This window comes from Cavia porcellus, unplaced genomic scaffold (genome assembly GCF_034190915.1).
Source record: "Cavia porcellus strain 051 isolate PalLab524CR breed Dunkin Hartley unplaced genomic scaffold, mCavPor4.1 scaffold_5, whole genome shotgun sequence".
NCBI classification, from domain to species: domain Eukaryota; kingdom Metazoa; phylum Chordata; class Mammalia; order Rodentia; family Caviidae; genus Cavia; species Cavia porcellus.
Genome location: NW_026947488.1, coordinates 48,130,804 through 48,152,494, shown reverse-complemented (window position 1 = coordinate 48,152,494; position 21,691 = coordinate 48,130,804). Strand labels below are relative to the sequence as shown.

At 51.6% G+C, this 21,691-nt stretch overlaps 1 protein-coding gene across 6 annotated transcripts in view; it reads right to left on the bottom strand.

The window, feature by feature from the left end:
* The window catches only part of Rassf2 (Ras association domain family member 2), a 37,989-nt gene extending 16,509 nt beyond the window's left edge, over positions 1-21,480 (bottom strand). Inside the window, exons 1-4 of one of the 6 annotated variants that reach the window (XM_023560047.2) lie at positions 21,409-21,480; positions 19,968-20,033; positions 2,966-3,054; positions 466-541 (exon numbers count right to left, since the gene is read on the bottom strand). In XM_023560047.2, coding sequence (XP_023415815.2) covers positions 466-541; positions 2,966-3,024 — 135 coding nt within the window. In that variant the 5' untranslated portion in view covers positions 3,025-3,054; positions 19,968-20,033; positions 21,409-21,480. Of the gene's footprint in view, positions 1-465; positions 542-2,965; positions 3,055-11,495; positions 11,611-14,720; positions 14,910-19,967; positions 20,034-20,845; positions 20,869-20,898; positions 20,993-21,146; positions 21,237-21,408 lie in introns of those variants that run through there. The other 5 variants (XM_003476601.5, XM_063248740.1, XM_023560048.2 and 2 more) reach the window with 5 other exon arrangements.
* Positions 21,481-21,691: the final 211 nt, after the last annotated feature.

Below are 21,691 nucleotides of genomic sequence, written 5' to 3'. Positions count from 1 at the left end.
CAGCAGGAGTAACTTAGCTTCGGGATGGGGGCTGGGGCAAGTCAGGGACAGCAATGTACCTTCTGAGACCGTAGCTGCAGCTGCAACCCAGAGCTTGGGTGACATGCCTGGTGGCCACAGTGATGGGACTTGAGCCCAGATGTGTAAACACAGAGGACTGGGGAAGGCTCCCGCCCCACCCAGCAAGAGTCCACGTAGTTGGGAGCCATCTGAGAAGGGGGTTTCCTGAAAACCTCCTTTGGGGCCCTGCCCAGGCAATGCTGCTGGCCACTCTCACACACAGGGCTGTGCTGGGCCTGGGCCTCCCTTCAGAGGCAGAGAGGCTGGGTGCGCCCTGAGTGACAGGCCTCTCACTGCGCTGTGGGAGCCCAGGGACTCAGAGCCCTGCAGACCCAGAACTCACAGAGGCACAGCCAGCAGCATGCTACAGGGCACAGCTGCCAAGCCCACTCCAGGACCACTCACCTCCCGGTGCCGCAGCTGTAGGTTCTGGCCCTCATAGTACAGGTTGTAGGTCTTCAGGTGTAGGAGGAGTTCACTCCTGGGGGCAGAATACAACGTTTTCAGCAGAAGCCACTTTGATCTCCCTCTGACCAGGCTCCAGTGCAGGCACACATGGGTGAACACACACACACACACACACACACACACACACACAGCACCAGGGCCCCCACAGCCAGAGCCAAGAGTCAGCTAGAACAGGCTGCATAAGAAGCAGCTCCAGACCCAAGGCAGCCTCATCTCAGGCTGAGGCTGATGTGTCTGACCAAAAACGAAGCCTGCGAGAGGAGCAGCAGCAGCAGCTCACAAATTCGGAGAGAAGCACCCTCCAGGCCCGCAAACCTTGGACAGGTTTCTCTTGCCCTCCACCACTCCCCTCCCTCGCGCACACTGTGAGAGAGGAGAAGATGGACTTGACACTTTTGGATGTTCCAAAAGGCCAACAGGAACAGGTCTGGGCCACACCAATTTAGGTTTCACGGACGTGACCTTACTATGTGTTCAAAAACTATGAACTCCCCAGCCAGGCACAATGATGTACACCTGTAATCCCAGCAATTGGGAGGCTGAGGCAAGAGAATTGCAAGTACATGGCCAGCCTGGACTACATAGTCAGCTGAAGGACAGCTTGGACTACATAGTGAGACATGTTTCAAAAAATAAAATCACAACAAAACTGTATAAAGCCCTATCAACTGTAGGATGGAGGAATAAAGGAAGTCATAGTCACGTGATGGAATATTATACAGGGATGAATATATGGAAGACAAATGCACAGCATAGGTGAATCTCAGGTATTATATGTTGGGAGACAGAAGCCAGACTCCAGAGTGGATAGACTTTAAGATGCCATTTGCATGAAGTTTGCAATGGGCGTTAGGATTCAGGACAGCAGGCCCCATGGGGACCAGGCAGGGTAAATGGGAGAGGGCGACTTCCTGCTCTTGACCAAAGCACCTTCTGTACATCAGGTCCTTGTGCTGCACAAAGGGTGAGAGAGAGGTGAAACCTTCTCACCGGCGAGAAGTGACCATGTCCCATATCCCTCCACCCAGCCATTCAGTGGGGGAGATTTTGGTCCACACCAGAAGTTAAAACCCACTGGAAATTCCAAGGAGCCCCTGACCAGTTAAAAAAACCTCGATGAACTGGTGAGAAGTGTGACTCCAGATAACCTAGCACAGAGGGCAGCTGGTGCTGAGGGCTGCATGGATCCGAAACTGCAAGCACAATTATTGGGCAGTAAAGTCCCTGGGGAATTCTTCACCAAAGAGGTAAGGATGTTCTGGCTCTCACGATGGGCATAGTGCCATCGGCCTGCAATCTCAGCATTCGGGCAGGCTGAGGCAGGAGGATCAGAAATTCAAGTCCTGCCTGGGCAACTCAGCCTGGCTTTGTCTAGACAGAAAAAAGAAAGAGGAAGAAAGGAAGGAAGGAAGGAAGGAAGTTAGTTAGTTGGGGAGCTCAGTGTGAAGGCCCGAATTCAATTCTAAGTACTACAAAAAAAGGAGGACGAGGAGAGGAGGAAGAGGGGGATGTTGTTCTGTCCTGCATCACATGGCAGGCACCAGTGTCTGACTGAATGAGCCTAGAACAGCTTAGTGCCAGATAATCTCAGATGAGAGCATCCATCAAGTATAATTCCTACACTGGACACAGCAGACCCGAAAGCTCCTGGTGGAGGAAGCCGATTTTGGCTCAGCCTCTATCACGTCAGTGAAAGTCTGAGTTCTAGAGACTTCAGTGCAAAGAAAGCAACGAATCCACCATTTCTGCTCAGAAGGTGCCCCAGGCCATTGAAGAAGGAGGCATGATGCCCAGGGACACAGTGCTCCAGCCAGGGCCTGGGCAACACTGCATAGGGCATGCCCTATGGGCTCTCACGGCTCCAGAGAACAGGCTGCCCAAGGCCAAGCTGCAGCGGCCACGGTGCCCTACAAGGGGCCATTCCTCCTGGACCACCCTTCGCCTGCATCCTCAAACATCAGATGGTGGCCAGCTCCCCAGAGCACCCTATAAGGTCACCTCACTTATGGGGTACCCCATTCTTGACCTAATCACCTCCCAAAGCTTACCTGCTTAACACTGTCAAGTGGAGGGTAGGATTCCAAGTATGAATTCTAAGGGACACTAACATTCAGATCAGAGCAAGCATCAGCCAGCTCCTCCCTCCAGAAGCCTCCAGGACACCTTCTCTCCTGAACCCCTAAATGTGCTGTCTTGCCCCTCTTTACACACACACACACACACACACACACACACACACACAAACACACACACACATCCGGTTCAGCTCCTGTCTACACCCACAGCTGCAGGCTTGCCCTTGCTCTCACCAGTCTGCATGCAGCACCTGGCTACTTCTCAATGCCTGATTCACAGAGGAGGCCTGCTCAGTGACTTGCACCCACCCACAGCGTCCCCACACAGAACTGGCTCACCATGCCGTGGTAAAGGCTCTTACTTGGAAATGTATTTATCTTGACCGCATGGGACTAGAGAAGTTTGGTGACTGTAATCCATTCTTCCGGTCTTTTCATCCAAAAGAGAGCTCTGCAATTGAAACAAGAGGGAGGTGTGAATCAGGTTGCATCCCTGGGAGCAAAACAGGACTTGGGCAGCAGGTGGGGCGACAGGGAATCAAACTGGATAGCTCTGCCCAATCCAGCCTCAGCTTGGGCTGTGCAGTGCTGATCAGGCCTGGTGAGACGCCACACTGACAGCGGCTGCCCCTGCTTGGTGAGCCTCGAGACCATCCACCCAGCAAAAGGATGGCAACTCTGGGGCACTCCAAAAACAAATGCTTGGTCAGTCCCCAGGGTGACCAGGACCTTCACATCATTGAGCACAGATTCATCTGACAGGGCAGCTCAAGTCTACTGAGGTCCCCTGAGGATGGGGAAACCACCTAAAATGCCAGAATCAAGCTGGGCGGGGTGGCGCATGCCTGTAATCCCAGCATTCAGGAAGCTGAGGTGGGTGGATCCCTGTAGGTCTGAGAACGAGGTCTGGGCTATATAGTGAGTTCAAGGTCAGTCTAGACTACATAGCAAGACCTTGTCTCAAAAAATGAGTAAGTTAAGAAAATAAAAAACCAGAAAAGAGCTGGAATAAACCACACCGTATGATCTATGATTACCATTAAAGTGGGATGATGTGAAAGACAATTTCACTACTTGGGAAACTAACAATAGATTATGAAACCATGAATCACAAATTGTACGTCCAATTTTGCTTAAATATATGTAAATACATGATATGGTCTGTGTCTAGGTGCTCCCCCAAACCCTCGTGTGCTCATAGGTAGGGCCTTTCAAAGGTGGCAGGACCCAGAATGATACTGGACAGCCCAATGCCTGGATCAGCATGGTTCTTGTGTGACTGAATGGATTTACTACAGATGAAGGCCCCACCCACGCTGGGTGTGGGTGACACTAATCGACGGGTTTATAGTCAGAGAGGAATATCCAGGGAGAGAGGGAACATAGGCTGGCTTCTTCCTGCCTCCCGCCTGCCCCGAAATGGACTTTTTCTCCTCTGCCTCGGAGCCAGCTGACCGTGGACTGAAACCTCAAAAACTATGAACTAGAGTAAACCTTTCCTCCTTTGACTTGTGTCAGACAGTTTGTCCCAGCAATGAGAAAGTAACCAAGACGGCATGAAACGTGCGTATGTGTGAATGCACGCATTCAGGGATGCAGACATTTGTCAGTTCTCTTCCAGACCAGCACTCTTGACAGTGGGGCCTGACTTTGCTGCGGGGCTGTCCTGTGCACTGGGAGAAGTTCCCTGGCATCCCTGGCCTCTACCCCCAGAAAGCTAGCAACAGTGGCTCAGTTGTGACAACTAAAAATGTTGGCTGACTTCACTATGTGTCCCTTGGGGTCGAAATCACCTCCAATGAGAACCACTGACCTTGTACTGGTATATATAAATGAATGAAAGCCCAATTCATCTGGCTAACAGTGTACCCTAGGATTCTTTTCATTTTGTTAAAAGAATTTTTCAAACACAAATGTGAAGAACTATGACAGTGATAGCCACAACTCCAAAACATCAATTATCCGGGGGCTGGGGATTTAGCTCAACGGCATAAGCACCTCCTTGCAAGCAGGTGGTCGTGAGTTCAATCCCTGGTACCGATAAAAAGGAAAAAGACCAAAAAAAAAAAAAAAAAAAAAAAAAACCATCAATTATCCTTAATGTTTTATTACACTGATTCCTGGCATCTCTGACATTTCCAGCTATCAGTCCGTGCTACTGCTGATACATTATACAGGAAGTTACAGACCTGCCTCACCCTCCCTAACCGAGGCCTCCCTAAACTGAGCTCCACAGCTGTTTGTGGAAATGGGAGGAACCGCCCTGTGACACCTTGATTTTAGTCCCATGAGAACTACAGCAGACTCGTGACCTACAGAGCTGTAACATAATAAAGCTGTGTTGTTCTAAGTGACTGAGTTCTGGTAATTCGTTATGGCAACCATGGGAAATTAATACAAAGGGCTGGGAAGACAGGGAAGGAGGAGCTGCAGGGACAGCCAAGGGCTGAGTTTCCTCGGAAACTCATAGCCACCTGGTACCCAAAATAGGGGCCCTAAATTAGAAATACAAGTTTTTATTCTTCCCCAAAGGAAAAAATAACCTGATCATAAAACCAGGGTATGTAGGTATTGCACAAAAAGAAACAATAAGTCAAGACTAGTGAGAATCTTTTCTTTTTCAAATGATAATTACCCATAAAACTGAGTATCCAAAAAGATACGCTTTCTATGCATGTATTAGTTTTCACATTCAACAGTGTACTCAAGATCACACTGAATGGAAGAAGATTAAACGTATTTCCTCTAAAATCAGAACAAGACAACAAAGTCCATTCTCACCACTCCTACTCAATACAGTACTTGGGATTTTCCTAGAGCAATTAGGCAAAAGAAATAGGAAGAAAGAAAGAAAGAAAGAAAGAAAGAAAGAAAGAAAGAAAGAAAGAAAGAAAGAAAGAGAGAGAGAAATGGTCCTTATTTGCAGATGATACCATCTTACACTGAGAAAACTCTGAAGATTTTTAGAGCTGATAAATGAATCCAGCAAAGTTGCAGAATATAAAATCAGCACTAAGGATTCAGAAATGAATAAGCTGAAAAAGAAATCGAGAAAACAATTCTAGTTACAATGGCTTCAAAAACAAATTAATAAATAACCTAGGAATCAACCTAAACAAAGGGTAAAAGATCTCTGCAACGAAGAATCCTGAAAAAAGGAAAGTAGAAGACGGGAAGTCCCAAGTCCATGAGTTGGCAGAATTAGTATCACCGAGCGCTATGTGCAGGCCCAGCGCAGGCCCCAGCAGAATTCAAATGGCCTTCACAGAAACAGAAAAACCATCACAAAAGCATATGGAAACCCAAAAGTTGAAGACTAGCCAAAGCAACCCTAAGTAAAAAGAATAAGGCTGGAGGCGTGACAATGACCAGCCACAAAGTCACAGGGACAAAAGCAGCACGATACTGGCCCAGAAAGAGACAGAGCAACAGAACAGACCAGAGAGACACCCACACAAGCACAACCGTCTGACTCTTGACAAATGGGCCCGAAACGTACATGAGAGAAAAGACAGCCTCCCTAATAACTGACACTGAGAAAACTGGACACCCGAATGTAGAAGGTAGAAACTAGGTTCCTACCTCTCACTCTGTACAAAAGCCAATTCAAAATGGATCAAAGACTTAGATACAAGACCTGAAATTTTGAAACCATTAGAAGGAAACAGGGGAAACACTTAGAGTCATAGGGAAAGACTTCTTGAATAGGACTCCAATGATATGGGAAATAAGTCTAAGAATCCACCAGGGGGCCTGGCACAGTGGTGCATGCCTATAATCCCAGCATCCTGGAAGGCTGAGGCAGGAGGATCACAAGTTGGACCCAGTCTGGGGAATTTAACGATTTAGCAAAATTGTCTCAAAATTTAATAATTAAAAAGGAATGGGAGCATAGTTCAATGTGGCTTCAATCCCAGTACCATTGAAAAGAAAATTTTAAAGAAGAGACTACAAGGAATTGAAAAGTTTCTGCACAGCAAAGGAAACGGCCAACAGAGTAGGGAGACAACCTACAGAGGAAACTCTTGCCAGGTACTACTCTGGCAGAATGTTAATATCAGGAATACATGAAGACCAGAAAAACTTAAGGACGCCCCCAAATAACAGTCCAATAGATAAATGGACAAATGAATTGAACACACACTTCTCAGAAGAAATACACACAGCCCAATAAGTATATGAAGAAATGTTTGACAACCTTAGCCATTAGGAAAGTGGCCGTCATCCAAGAGGAGGAACTTTCTACACTGCTGTTAGGTTTATAAACTAGTACAGCCCCTGGGAGATCAATGTAGGGGGTCCTCAAAACACTGAAAATAGAGCTACTACATGACTCAGCTCTACCCCTCCTTGGTAGAGATAAGAAGGAATAAAAGCCAGCACACTGCTGGGCACCTGCATACTCATGTTTACTGCAACACAATTCACAATATCAAAGGCATGGAGCCAGCCCGGGCCTCTGTCATCAGATTATAAAGAGTGGTATGTGTACATGTAGGACTCAGCCATAGTCATTTTTAGAGCTTGGCCAGGTGTGGTGGTGCACACCTCGAATCCTGGCACTTGGAAGGCTGAAGCTGGACAATCACCAAGAGTTCAAGGCCAGCTTGGACCACATAGAAAGACCCTATCTCAAAAAAAAAAAATTCTACATCCCATTTGGAGCAGGGTCTGTTCAATATTGCCAGGCCACTGACAGTTCTTCTCACCCTCAGCACTGGTCTTCAAGCTTTTTCTCTTGGTCATTTCTCATCTTCCATTCTTGGTCCTTTTTTTTTTTTTTTTTTTTTTTTTGCAATCTTTCATCCTCCCAGTTTAGCACTCTCCATCCCTCTATCACTCACCCGGCCACCCATCCACCCGGCCACCCATCTGTCCTTCTATCCATCCATCCATTCCTGTGCTAGCTTCTAAGTCTCATCATTTTTATTCATAATCCCCATCTCTTATTTTCATCAGAATCCTCCAGCTAGTCTTCTAACTCACTGATTGAATTTGCTATAGGATTTCTCTTTGTGTACTGTCTCCTTCATAGCCTATACTTTGGTGATTTTGTTTTGCATCCAACTGCTTAGCTCTTCCCTTTTTCATACCATGTTCTCTTAAATCTACTGAGAATATCAATTACAGAATTTAAGTCTTCTCCATATTTATTGTCTATTTTGTATGAAGAAAAAACAAGCAGATCAATGAAACAATTCAGCATACAAAAATAGACCCAAATATATCTGGGACCACAGAATGTGAATAGTAATTCTAAATAGCAAAGATAGACTAACCAAAAGAAAAAAAATGTCACTGGAGACTTGGCTGACCTTTGGAAAGGAGAAGATGGGAAAGGTAAGCCTTTATTTTACTCTTTCTACCAAAAGAAATCATAGACATATCAAAAATGTAAACATTGCCAGGTGTGGTGGCACACACGTATAATCTTAGCACTGTGGGAGGCTGAGGCATGAGGACTTCAAATTCAAACCCAGCCCAAGCAACTTAGCAATTGAATGGGACCCTGTCTCAAAAATAAAAATAAAAAATGTAAAATAGCTGAGCATATAGCCCAAAGCAAAGTCCTAAGTTCAATCTTCGGTACCAAAAAATTAGGCAGCATATAAATTTCAAGTGGGAAAAACCTCCTTACTTAACATTCAGAAGACATAGCAATAAAAAAAATGTATGCAAGCCTATAAAAATTTTAAACTTGTGTTTGACAAACAAGTTACCCTACACAAAGTCCAAAGACAAATGACAAATCACAAGAAATATTTGCAATACCCATGAGAAAGGGCCATGGTCCTCAAGTTTATAAAGGGCTTTAAGGAATGGTAAGACCCAGTTTCAGTCAGGGTTTGAGGAGATGGTGTTCCCTCCCTCCCCCATGGAGCAGGTCCACAGACACAAACAGAATCACAGGTACCTCTGGAAGAGGCACGGACAGACACCCGAGGCAGAGTTAAAGAAGGCCGCACACAGGGGGGCAGCACTGGCCCTCAAAAGAGGACACCTACAGTCAGGATGTGACCTGTGCTCTGAGGAATCCAAGAGGGTGAGTGGTCTCAGAAGTGTGGCCTAAAAACAGTCTTTGAACCCCTGGAATCTGTTTACTCTTTACAGAAAGGGTAATTTATCAGGTGGGTTAATGTACTGACCCGCAGTTTCTTTAAGGGCCGGTCCTGGGAGAAACAAGCAATGCTGGGAGCTCTGGCCATGGCTCGGTACCCGTGCCCCCCCCCGTGTCCCTTCCGCTTACTTTATTTCTTCTGTTCTACCGCCCAAGTTCACAGCGCACAGAAAAATGAATTGAAATTATGAATAAACCTGAAAAAGCAAAGCTAAGTTTATAGACACATCAGGGCAAACCCAGCAGCAGCAGTAACAAAGGGCCGGAAATTTAGAGTGAAGTCTTACACAGAGCATTGTCCCTCACACAAGGAAGGGTCAGAGGAAGATGGGCCATGGGGCTGGAATGTGGATTCAATCAGAGACTTCCTCCAATGCGCCTGCCAACAGCTGTGACCTTGGAAAGAGGGATTTGCTCAGCTGGCTGACTGCAATTCTTCTGGCTTCCCTGTGACTATGGGGAACATAGGGAGTTCTCCCAGGCTCCAACGTGGCTCAGGGGAAATCTTTGCAAGCATCGCATCTCATGATGCCTTGGGAAATGTGTGCTGACGGTCGCCATGTTTTGTAGAAGGGAAAAGGCAGGAAGGAAAGAGGGCATCCCCCCATCAGCCATGCTCTCGGGCACAGAACAGAAACACCTCATGCATTATCACACCGAGAAAAGGATGATAAGGAAGGATAGATTTTACACAAATGGTTATAAATGTGGAGTTGCTCTTTGGAAGTCCCAGACATTTAAATCTACTCCACTTTGTAGACGGGGTTATTCTAAATTAACACTTCTTAGAAAAATCACTTTAGAAACTGAAATGTATACTGAATGTCTGTTAACTACAAAGCGTGTCTGCTAAAGAGTTTGGAGATGTGAATGCTGTTGGACTGGCCCTGTTGGGACAGGACCCTCCCACACCCTGGTCAAGTCGGCCACTGGCCAGTCAATGTTCCCTGCTAACTTCAACCTCATGCAGGGCAGAGTGTCCATATTTTCATGAGATCCATTAAACACCTGGGCAGTGCCATCCCCTTGTCAGTGGGACTGAGTTTGTTCCTCATAGAGACCCACCCTGACTTCCTGTCTGAGATCCTTACCCAGTGATGGTTCCTCAACCACTGAGTTGAAGAGCAGTGTGGGAAGAGGACTCTTGCCCATGTGGCTCCCTTTATTTTTGCTTTGTTTTGGTGCTACTGAGGATGGAATTCAGGGATGCTCCACTACTGAACTACATTCCTGCTCCCCCATTTTTTTGCAGTACTGGAGATCAAACCTAGAGCCTTCAAACTAAGCTACATCCCTTGCCCGATTTTCATTTTTTATTTTGACACAGGTCTCACTAAGTTGTTCAGGTCAGGTTTGCACTTGCAATCCTCCTGCCTCGGCTTCTCAGGTAGCTGCAATAATAGGCACACGTGGTTTCTTGAGAAAGCATTTCTAGGAGAAACCTGCAAAGGTGTGCAGGAGGCAAGGCGAGGAGGGAGCTCAGGATGGAGCAGGTCCAGCTGGAGGTCAGTCACAGCCTGTCCCACGGGGCGCTGGGTGTGAAGAGAGCACAGAGCTGTCTGGCTGGAGCAGACGGGTCTGGCCTGAGCCCTGTGCCAGCCCTGAGAGAAGGGGTGAGCCTGGGCATCCCCAAAGGATAGGAGCAGTTGTCAAGATGATGGCAGCTGCCCGCCAGCGGGGTCAACACTCACAACACACAGTGGATAAAGGGGATCCAGTGGGGCCCCGCAGCATCTGCCTCACCAGCTCCGCATGTGGAACTGGAGCTTGTCCTTCCTGGGACTGGACTGGGCTACACTGTGGGGACAGAGCTGCCCGAGCTCTGGGCCAGCTGAGCTCAAGCCACTGTCCCCATCCTCTTAAATGGTCCCAGGGTGCCCACAAAGGGCTCTTTGTGCCCTGCAAATTCACAGGCCTGGCCTCCTGCAAGCAGAGCTAAGGTCAACCAGCTCTGGGCAGCAGGAAAACCATCCAGAGCTCTCCCTGAAGACAGCAGAATCCCTCTGTCCTTTGCCTTGGTTCCTCACTCCCTGCAGCTGGGAACCCAAATGCCAGCTCATTGTCACCCTCTCTGTCCCAGCCTTGAAGCTAGGCATCTCTCATCCTCCATGCCCACTGGAAAGCCCCAGGGGAGAGCAGCAAAAGCAGAACAGAAAGGCACAGCCCTGGTAGGAAAGTCCAGAATGAGAGGGAGGAAGAATCCCCTTTGGGGATTCTTTTTGATGATTTTGTTTTTAGTTTCCTAACATGCACCTGGCAGAAGGGAGACCGGGCTTGGGGAAAGGAGGGATGTTCTTGCTAAGTTCCCAAGGTGGCCCCCTCTGTGCAGAGCCACCAGCTGGCCAGGAAGAGTCCCCGGAAAGGCTTCCCCTTAAACCAAGGGGAGAGCAGGAGATGGGAAGGAGGAGCACCTGGCCTGGAGCCAGGTGACCACCCAGAGTTGGGGCTGCTTCAAAAATCCTCATGTCCAGGCTGCAGCCTGGACCAATGACATCTGGCCATCAGGGAGCCTCCCCCAGTCCTGCCAGTGTCCAAACACTGAGATCTGGCAGGGATAGCGCTGTGTAGACTGAGGACAGTACCAGATGTATTTCAGAGCAGCCTTTGAAAAAAGGATCAGAAGTTTTAGAAGCATCTAAAAGCAAACAGGTTTGGATATTAAGTAGCCCCTCCCTATTATTCATATTTCCAAGGACAAAGGGGTCAGTGTAGGGCATCCCAAAAGGTCAGCATATGGGAGCAGAAAACTGGTGCACAAAGGAGTTCCTTCTTACCGGCCAGGGCACCGGAGTCACAGAAGCCAGGAAGTCGGCTGTGGCCCCAGGCCTAGTGCAGAGGAAACACATAGGAGGCCTGCAGCTTCCCCTTTAGGGCCTGTCCCCACCTCTCCTCCGAGCCTCGGGGACAACTGGATCTCCTGGGTCACAGAAAAAAGTTCTCTGGCACCGTGATTCATACTACAGTGGTAAAGTAAGTCTACCTCAGTAAGATCTCCCGAGGGCATCAGATTTGTAACCAAGCACTGACAGGGCAGGCAGTGCCAGGGTCCTGGGGCCTCAGTCAAGGCCCTCATATCAGGGTGGGAGGAAGTGCCAACGGCAAACAGGAAACCCTGGCCCCATTGCGCCACACGAGGAAGGAGCCTTGACTGTGGGCTGGGCCACTGCCAAGATCTAGAGATGCCAAGAGATTCCACACAGAGAGAGGTGCACAAACTTGGGCCTGCAGAGCTCAAGGAGCACACTCAGTGTCCTCTGAAAAATTCAAAGTAGCCCCACACCTCAGCCACCCAAGACCACTTGCTGGCCAGCTGTGTCTGTCCCCTCTGCTCTTTGCTCACCCCACAATCCCTCCCCACATCATCTGCTCCATCCCTTCCCCCGATCCTGCATGCCAACCCCACCCCCTCCCACCCTCTCAGCCCCTCTGCTCAGGGACCCAGGACTGCACCACCCACGGGAGCCCTGATGTCAAGTGCAAAGCCTCGCCCCACCCCAAAAGAATTCTCAGCATGCAAAAGAGGCTGCCTCACCCTGCTAGAGGAAGAACCCCAAAGAGAAGCAGCCACTCACAGCGGGGCTCTGACTCCCAAGTGCAGGGCACAGAGCAGTCAGGGCGACTTTCTTGCTGATGACAGAACAGTGGTGACCACACAGGAGCACTCACTGAGTGCCCCTGCTCTGACTCCTTTAATTCCCAGTCGCCCATTAAGAAAGACCCCTCAGCCAGGGAGTGTGTGTGGCTCTGTGGTAGAGGGTGAGCCCAGCCGTGGTGGGCCCTGGGTGTGGGCCCCAGTGCACAAAGAGTGAAGATGCCTTATTATTGTCATTTCTCCTTTGCAGGTGATGCAGCTGGGGCCTGGAGAAGCTCAGCAAACTAGCCAAAGATACAGCTCCAGCCCACGACGCAAGGGCAGAGTGAAGCTCAAAGCAAGCTGGCCCAGCTGCCAAGCGGAACCCCACACACCCCAGCTTCTCTGGTACAAGGGGGAGATTCACCTCAATATCAACTTCCTGGCTAGAGGCTGGGCCCTGCTGGGTGCAAGTCAGAAAACCTCGGGTTTGGAAAAATCCCTAGCATTGCTTTCTGACTCAGCCCTGTGTGCTTTGCCTTGGCCTCCAGGAGCCCCAAGGGGAGGCTTCACTGTCACCAGCACTAGACAGACGAGGAGACAGGCCTCCCATCACACACCAGCATGAAGCCCAGGGCTCTTTCTGGGGTACCTGCTGAGCTCTGGGTATGAGGGGCTGATCCCAAAGGAGGAAGAGAAAGCAGGTAGCTTCAGGAACCAGCAACAGCAGCCCTGTCACTGGACAGGGCTCACAGTCAGTCACTGGACCCTCAGTCGCACAGCACAGTGTAAAGAATGAGCCCTCCCCAATCTGAACCCCTTTGACAATCCCCACTCTGCACACCCCCAGGAAAAGCCTCAGTCACTGGTAATGCCCAGGCAGGGGCCCCACCCAGGCTACCCAGGCCCAGGTTTGCCACAGAGGCTGCCCAGGCCGCACACAGGCCAAGGAAGAACTGAGACACCACAGGCAGACATGGAGCTGGGACCCCTGGCAGCTGAGTCTGCCCTGCCCCCACTCCCTCCTTCCTGCAGCTGGGCCCCACCTGGGCCTGCACCCTGGCCTCTGCACCTCCCCAAAGCTGTGGACAAAGGACCCCTGGCCAGGTGAGTCACCAGGAAACGCACTGCACAATGTGACACTCAGACAGCCACCTCCAGGCCAGACAACAGCTGACTGCTCTCCAGGAGGCCCCAGGGTGTCCACTTGCCTTAGGCCTTCCGTGGGTATTTAGGTGGAGACCCAAAGGCCCTCAGCTACCTGTCAGAGAACCAGGTGGGCAGGGCGGCCAACACTGCAGACCAAAAAGGCAGTGGGTGTGAACGAACAGGTGTGAGTGTGTAAGGGAAAGTGTGAGCAGTGTGCTCCGGTGTGCACAGCATGGGGGTGTGGTGCGAGGCGTGTGTACAATGTGTATGTCTGTGTGGGGTAGGAGGAGCAGACATCTGAGTGGGGTGTTCACGCCCGTGTGCATGGGGTGGCACACATACGGCTGTGTGAGAGACTGTGTGCACATGCGTTGAATGTGCACCATGGACGTGAAGGGCAGTGCCAGGGAAATCAAAGTTCCCAATTTCCTTCCCTTCCCACCACAAGCAGCACTGACACCAGCCCTGCGGGGCTTTCAACAACCAGGCAATGGGTCCACAAAGCGCACCAGCCAGTGCCCGCCCTTCCCCCACATCCGGTTCTGACCCTGCCACTTGGAGCCAGGACACAGTTCCCAGGATGTCCCCTCACGTGTCACATATCAGTCCAACGCTCGGGTGTGACCTGTGTTTCTAATCCCCAGCTACAAGAGAGGGTTCCCACAGAACCTCTTCCCAGGATTGATGAATTTACCACAGAGGATCTCAGAGAAACACTTCCTCATCTCCTCAGCTTTGTCAGAGGCACATCTGAGGGAAGAGTCTGAAGCCCACACCCGCCGGGTGCCGAACCTCCGGGTCCTCCCTGGAAGGCTCCACATGCCATCCCTTGGGGGTTTCATGTGGACCTCCTTGCACAGGTGGGGCTATGACTGTGACACCTGCTGCTGACAGCCAGTAGGGCCTGCTTTCTTCTTGGCCTCTGGGCAACAATCTCCCATGGGGTCTGGGGAGAACCCCAGTGGAATAAGAAGGGTCTTTCAACCTACAATAGGACCACGTCAGATGGGGAATCTAGATTCTGCCTTGGAGAATCCAGAGACTTAAGACTGTGGCACCCTCTCCCATGACCTCCAGACCGGAAGCAGCCTCTCTACCCATAGCCACAAGAGGCCCTGCAGAAGGCACCTGTTTCAGCCCTTCATGAGGAATCCATGTGACTGCACTGGGCCCAGGTGCAGTGGTGACATTGGCCCAGGACAGCATGATGAGAGGACGTTTCCCGACCAGCATGTCTCAAAACCCAGAGCTATTTTACAGGGTGGCTTTAATGACTGACCTGGGTAAGCACCAATTAAGCTTCCTTCCAGTCTAGTAATTAAGGATGTAAGCAGAGTCCTGGTCCCCTGGGAAGCTGTCCCACAGGCAAGGCCCACGGTCTACGTCCTGGTCCTATGTGTGGGCAGCTCCCTGCAGACCTACTGACTGATCCAGCAGGTGAGGAGGGGCTGGTTCAGTTCCCCATTTCCTGCAAGCACAGGTCTCTATGATGGCCCTGCGTCCTGTTTACTAGTGGTTTCCAAGTCACAGGCCACTCTGAGACTCACCTCTGACCTCACATCCCCTTCCTGAAGGGAACCCCACACTTCTTCCTTTTTTGGTGCTTTAGGCTGAGAATCACAGCTGCGTGTGCAGAAACCTTGGGGTTTTTCTCTCGTTGCTCCCTGGGTCAGAGTTGGAAACCCAAAGCCAGGATGGCTCCCTCCTCCTCCTCCCAGAGGAGGGCAGCTTCCTTGGACTTGAGGAGCAGTGGGGAGGGAGAAAATGGGAAGGAACCGGCATGCCCTGTGCCCTGCTGGGTGATTGCCACCGTGGGGCATCGTGTCCACCTCCCTTTAACCCGTGGACACACCCAACAGCGTGTAAAGTTCATCACCACACAAGTCTCCCATCCTTCCTGGAGCCAGACAGAGGGGCTTTTCGCAGGCTTCTGGGAGGCTGAGGGGGAGCCTGCCCCGGCATCATGCCGGCCCCCTCCTCAGCCTGTCTCCCAACAAGCTAGGAAAATCAGCCTTGGAAAAACAGAACTCCCCCTGCCTGGCCCTCAATGTTTGTGTTTACGGAGAATCTTCCTTTACACTTACTTAACTCTGCCCCCTGGAGAGAGGAAAGTGTGAGTTGGCCAGGAAAGACATACACACACACACACACACACACACACACACACACACTCGCCACCAGCTCAGGTAAGGAAGAACTGAACACCTCTGCATGGCGCAAAGCACCCACAGAAAAGCCGTCTGGCCCATCCTGGCAGTCTGAGTCCGGCAGTGGGACTTGTTTCCTAGTTCTGCGACCCACAGCTCCCTGAACCCCCTTCCACCTCAGAGACGGGAAATGCTTCCTCCCCACCTGCACCACACCCAGTTCTGCCCCCACTCACCACACACCCAGCCAGCAGCCCTTGCCCCAAGTGGATGATCCTATGCAGAGTCTTGGGAGGGTACCAATTATCTGAGACTATTACTGCTCATCCCTCTGGAGTACTTGGGGCTACCAGCTAAAGCCTCTCTGTGCCCCTGGCCACACCGTAAACAAAACACGCAATGGCCACACCCGTGGTGGCACAGAGGGCATTGAGCAGGTCATTTGGCCACAGGGTTTGGAATACATGAGAGACGCTTGCAATGGAAAAAGTAAGACTTTCCCAGTCTTCTTGGGAGCAAGTCTCAATGACCAGATGTCACGCACTCTCAGCAGCATGGCTGCTGGACCTGATGGCTGCATGAGGAACCACAAACCGCCCTTCCAAGCTCACTGCTTCAGCAGAGGGGTCTGAGGCCTAAGGTCCAGCTGCCAGCCACCAGCAAGCCACTGGCATGGCCAGCTCTCAGCAGCAGGGCTACATTCCTCAGCCCAGGCCACCTGCACCTGTCCTCCCAGGCAGGGATGGAGATGGAACCCTGACACTTGAGCTGGGCAGGAAGGATGGTCAGGGCCCTGTGGCCCGCCTGAAACAGAACCACCAGAGGCCAAAGAGTACAACTCTCTCCCAGGGCTTCCCTTTTCTTTCCTGTGATGTAAGTAAATGAAATCTTTTTATGTTTTATTTTTAAAATATAGATGGGCCAAAATACTAATGTCCACAAATAGGACAAATAATGTATGATTCCAGTTATATACCTAGAGTAAGACAGTAAGTAAAATCAAAGTTACCACATTTGGGGGGGAGCAAAGGGGACTACTGTCCAACTAGTGCAAATTTCTATCTGGGATGATAAGGGATTTTGGAAATCATGATGATTGCACAAGATTGTGATGTACTTACGCCATGGAATTGGACACTTAAAAATAGTTTAAAAGGTAAATTTTCTGATAAATAAAAATTTTACCACAGTACCAAATTTTAAAAGATTACATCTGAAAACAAATGATGGAAATCAAAATCTCCTAAAATTCTACCAGCTAGACAGTCACCATTAACGTTCTTCCATCCGTCCTTTCAGATGCAAATATAAATGGGTGATGCATATTTTACAAATATAACACACTTTGGTAACTGACTTCTTAGAAATATGTTTCTACATTGATGGACATAGACCTACTTATTTTGCAAACCACATGAAGGCATTTCAGTACATAGATATTCCAAAATTAACTAATTTATGATCATAAGACATTGAGTCTCTGCTTTTTGTTGCTGATGTTGTTATCGTGATTGGGAATAACACTGCAAGGGACCTCCCTGTCCAATTACAGCCTTAGGATGGAAATTCCAGTGGGTAGAATTTCTGAGCCAGGATAACACACCCCAGAGTTATCAACAGAGCAGTAACAGGAAACTACACCAAAGATGTTGAATTCTGATGTTTTAAAAAATTTCTCCCTCTATCTGGGCCTTGCTTGGATTCCACTTGGGTTTCTACAAAATAGCAGTTGTTCAAAAAGTCTTTTTCATAAGAAACCAGCCTCTTCCCAATCCTCTCCCAGGCCTTCTCTGGAGACACACCTTGCCTATCCAAAGTAAAACGGGTGCCCGAGGAGGACAGAAATATACTGGGTTATTGTCTTATCTTCTGCATTCCCCAGTCCACCAGGAAAGAGTCTAGAATGGCCCAGTGTAGGGATCCCAGTGATAGATCCAAGTCTGAATGTAGGAAAGGTTTTTCATTGTTTAAAGATTTTGTTCCTAAGTGGACAGGAGAAGGAAGCAAAGGCCTCTTTGGGAAACTGAGGCTTTAGGGAGTTTATAATTCTGGAATAAAGATTGTCTTAGGTTGGTTTCACCCTGAAGTAGACCCTGAGGCACCCATTCAAGTACAAGAAGATGTATGAGTGAGACAGGAAAGGGACCAGAGCCACTGCCGGGAGTGAGCTACGGCGAGTAGTGCCTGGGACTTGGTCCTGCTAAGGAACTTTGAGACCCACAGAGCATGTAGCATAGTGACCCCTGCAGAACAGAGAGAAGGCTGGGTATTTGTCACCACCAGTGGAAGCCAAGAGAATGCAAGCCAGACACTGATAGTGTTTATTTTCTTACCCCATATCCTGCCGCTAGAAAAGCTGGAGTGCAGGTGAAACCAAAGCGGACCCTCTTTCATCAGTTGCAGCAGGGAGAGTTAACCGTGAAGACTCAGCTGAGCAAGCCGTGGGTAAATCACCATGTCAATGAACAAGCCTGCTATGCTAAGTCACAAGGGGTCAGTGTGTCCAGTGAAAGCACAGGAATCTCTTTGCCAAGTTTCACCAACAGAAGGAAAAGGAGAAGTCCTCCCAAGTCACTCTGCCCATCAGCTTGGTAGGCTCCCTTCCAGGTCTCTGACCTCTGTGACATTTCCCGCTCTTTTCAGCCACAGCAGCCTTGGGCAGAGTCCTGAAGCCCCAGGCTGTTACCCCAAACATCTAATTCAGCTTTTGATTATAGGCTCAGTCTGCCATCCCAGGGATCATAAAGAATGACCCACTGGGGGTTCACTCTGAGTCTAAGGATGTCCCTGTTTACTGTGCCTCTTCCCCATCCAATGACCCACACCCTCCAAGGCCACATCCTCCACGGAAGCCCACGAGCAGGCCAAATAAACAAAACTAGCACCCCTGACCTGTGGGAGCTCACTCCACTTTAAGGACTTGTAAAAATTCTTCTGAAAGACAACAAGGTACTTTGGCAGGACAGGGTGTCACTGGGATGCCTAACTAAAGAGTGACAGCAAGAGGAGGAGGTGGCAGGAGGGTCTGCTACCCTAAGTTTATAAAGCCAGTGGGGACAGCTCTGGGCAACCCTGACTCAAGGACAGAGACTGGATACCTAGCACTGTTTGTCACGGGCTGGTGACACCCACTGCCTCTCCGAGCCTCTTCATACACTCTCTGGGTGACCCGGCGCTGCCTCTGCACCCTCAGATCCCAGGTAGTGAGGACACCTCCTGCCAATGTGGTCCACAGAAGACTGGGAGTATAATCAAGCCCAGGGCTTCTTTCTGCCTTCATGATGGGTCCTCCTTCCCGGTGACGCAATTGAGGGGCTGAAGGGAGCTCCCCAGCCAGCCTTCTTGGCCAGAGTGTAGACACAAAGCCCGAGGGCCCTGGGCACAGGACACAGGCCAGGGACTAGCCAAGCCCAAAAAGATAACCCTGGTGGCCAGGGCACTGCCACCCTGGTGGCACCCTCACCCAGGGTGAGGAAGAGACTGGAACTGAAACAGAGTGGGGTCCTCCACGCAAACCACCCCCCTCGTTGGTTCCTGTGTCATGCACACTGGGAAGTAGGCCTGGACTTCCGAACCACAGCCACATGGGGATGCAGACAGGTGGACTATGCAGCCCCCAGGATGGGCAGAGAGCATCTCGGGAAGGTGAGGCTGGTGCCAGCTGGACAAAGCAGATACAGGTGCAGCAATGCCTCAGCCAGGGAACCCCCACCTTCCCTGGCGTCCTCTCAGCGGGCTCCCCCAAGTCACTTGTCATCCTCCTAAAGAGATTTCAACAGCATAAAGAGGAAGGGGTGAAGCCCTTGAGACTTGTCTAGCTGTCCCCAAGCTTTCTCCTGCCTCTCCAGTACTCTATCTACCTCTGCTCTTCATTCACTAAAGGAGGAGCAGAGCCTCTCTTGCCAGGCTTCCAGCACGAAGAATACCAGACTGTACCAGCCCATACCCCCACATGCCCAGGTGCACCCCACACTCCTCCCACACTTTGCCCCAAGGCGAGAAGAGCACCTCCGTCTGAAACACAGCCACACTCTTGGCCCTACTTCAAGCTCTCTGAGCCCAAAGGAGCACCCGGAAGCCAGCACTGCACACTTCCCGAGCCCAATATATCTTAGCCAGGCTTTGCTCAGCCCTCAGATCACCTGCAGGAGAAGCTTCCGGTGAGTAAACATGGGTGGGAATAAGACAGAGAGGACCTCAGATTGTGCTCACAGGCTTTGGAAAGAAGGTCTTGGCAGGTCTCTGGCCATCTAAAGGGATCCCAGTTTCTTTCCTGTCATTGTCCCAGACCAACTGTTGCCAGAACCAAATCTTCCCCGTGACAAATCGTTGTCAGTGCATTCCTCCACATACTCAGTCACCACACAGAAGGTACTTACTATGAGCCCGACCTGCTGTGGACTTGGCCTCTGCGAATGTGTTCTTGTTCCCCGGGCTGCAGCCTCCTGGGAAAAAAGTGCACACAGCACGTTGAGAAGCCCAGCGCTCTACCTGTCCTCGTGGCGCACAGGTGCTGTGGACGGTCCAGAACGTACACAGCACCCAAGACATGAAAAAGACGCCTCGGCCTCCCTGTCAGACCGCCGTCACCATCTGCTGTCCCCAGGCCTCTGGCTCAGAGCTAAGTGCAAAATAAGCAGCAGAAAAGCAGAAGTGGCCCTGCCGCCCAAGGCACCTGCCTCTTTCAGGCACGAAACAGCACAGTGAGGTCCCCGGCGACGGCGACCTCAGCGGGGCTCGGGAGGCAGCCGAGACCGCAGCGCAACCGGGAAGTGCCCGGAAGACACGGGCCCCTGCGTCCTCCCGTGGCTCTGGGGACGCGGACCCGCCTCGGGACTGTCCACGGCCCCAGGAAAAAGGGAGCGAATTGGACAGGACACTCTCCGGGATGTCGCGGCCTGCCCACCTCTGCACCTGCTGCGCGGCCCCGCCTCACCAGAGAGCCCAAGACCCTGCGTCTGGGGCACGGACACCTTCCCGCCGCCACCGTGGGCGAAGGGGGAAGCAGGACTGGAGGCGGGGGACGAGCTCCGAGGCGCAACTTTCTAGGGCCGCGAGGCGGGCACGCCGGGACTCCGCGCCCACGCGGCCCTTGGGGCGTCAGCGCGCCTGGGATCTCACCAGCGGCTGCGGGACAAGAGACCGGACCCGCTCGGGAGAAGACAGAGGCGCTGACCCTCAGGGGGCACGGGCCACCGCGGGAAAACTTTGGGCGAGGCGAGGGGACGCGGGGGAGAGGACCCCGGGAGCCCCGCACCTTGCGCCCGGCAATGCGCGCCCGCGCCCCGCGCCCCGCGTGCCGAGCCCTGCCTGCTCTGCGTGTCCTGCCTGCGCTCCGCGTGCTGCCCGTCAGCGGCGCCCTGCTCGCCCGCGGACACTGTAGAGTTGGGAAGTGGGGGCGCCGAAGTGGGGCCAGGGCTGGGCCAGCGATCTCTCGGCTGCGCTCAATCTGGGCAGGCCGGGCCGCGGCCGGCTGGACTGGGGGTCCGCGCCCGCCCTCCTGCGCCCCTCGGCCCCTCCGCCCCTGCCTCCCGCTTCCTCTCCTTTATCAGCCCTACCGTGCCGGACGGTGCTCTCTCCTCCCCTTTCTCTCGCTCCCCATCTCTTCCCACCCCTGTGCTCTCGCCTTTCTTCCTCCCCTCCCCTTCCCCGCCCTCGGGGGCGGAGCCTCTCTCCTCCGCTAGACAATGCTGTGGCTGCGCGTCCCCTTCCAGCCCGAGGGTCCCCGCGCCCGCTGCCAACGATTCTTCTGGGTTGAGAGAGGCGAGGAGGGCAGGGGCGGAGCGGGGTGGGCTGTCGCCTCTTGCCCCGGCCACTGACCTCGGCTCTCCTGATGCTGTGACAGCCGCTCCCGGAGAGCAGTCACCCTGCCCAACGAACCCAGCTAGAGCGCCCGGATTCCCCGTGCGGAGGATTTGCAGTTTTGTGGTCCTCCCGCCAACACCCTGGCTCATTCACAAAAGGCTCTGAGCCGGTCAGGGGCTAAGCAGGCCCCTTCCTTTTCGCAGGCCGAAGGACGTGACAGCCATATGAAAGAGGCCAAGGTCCTTTGTCCACCTCTCACCTCCGCTTTGCCCCCAAGCCTGGACTCCAGGGCAGGAGA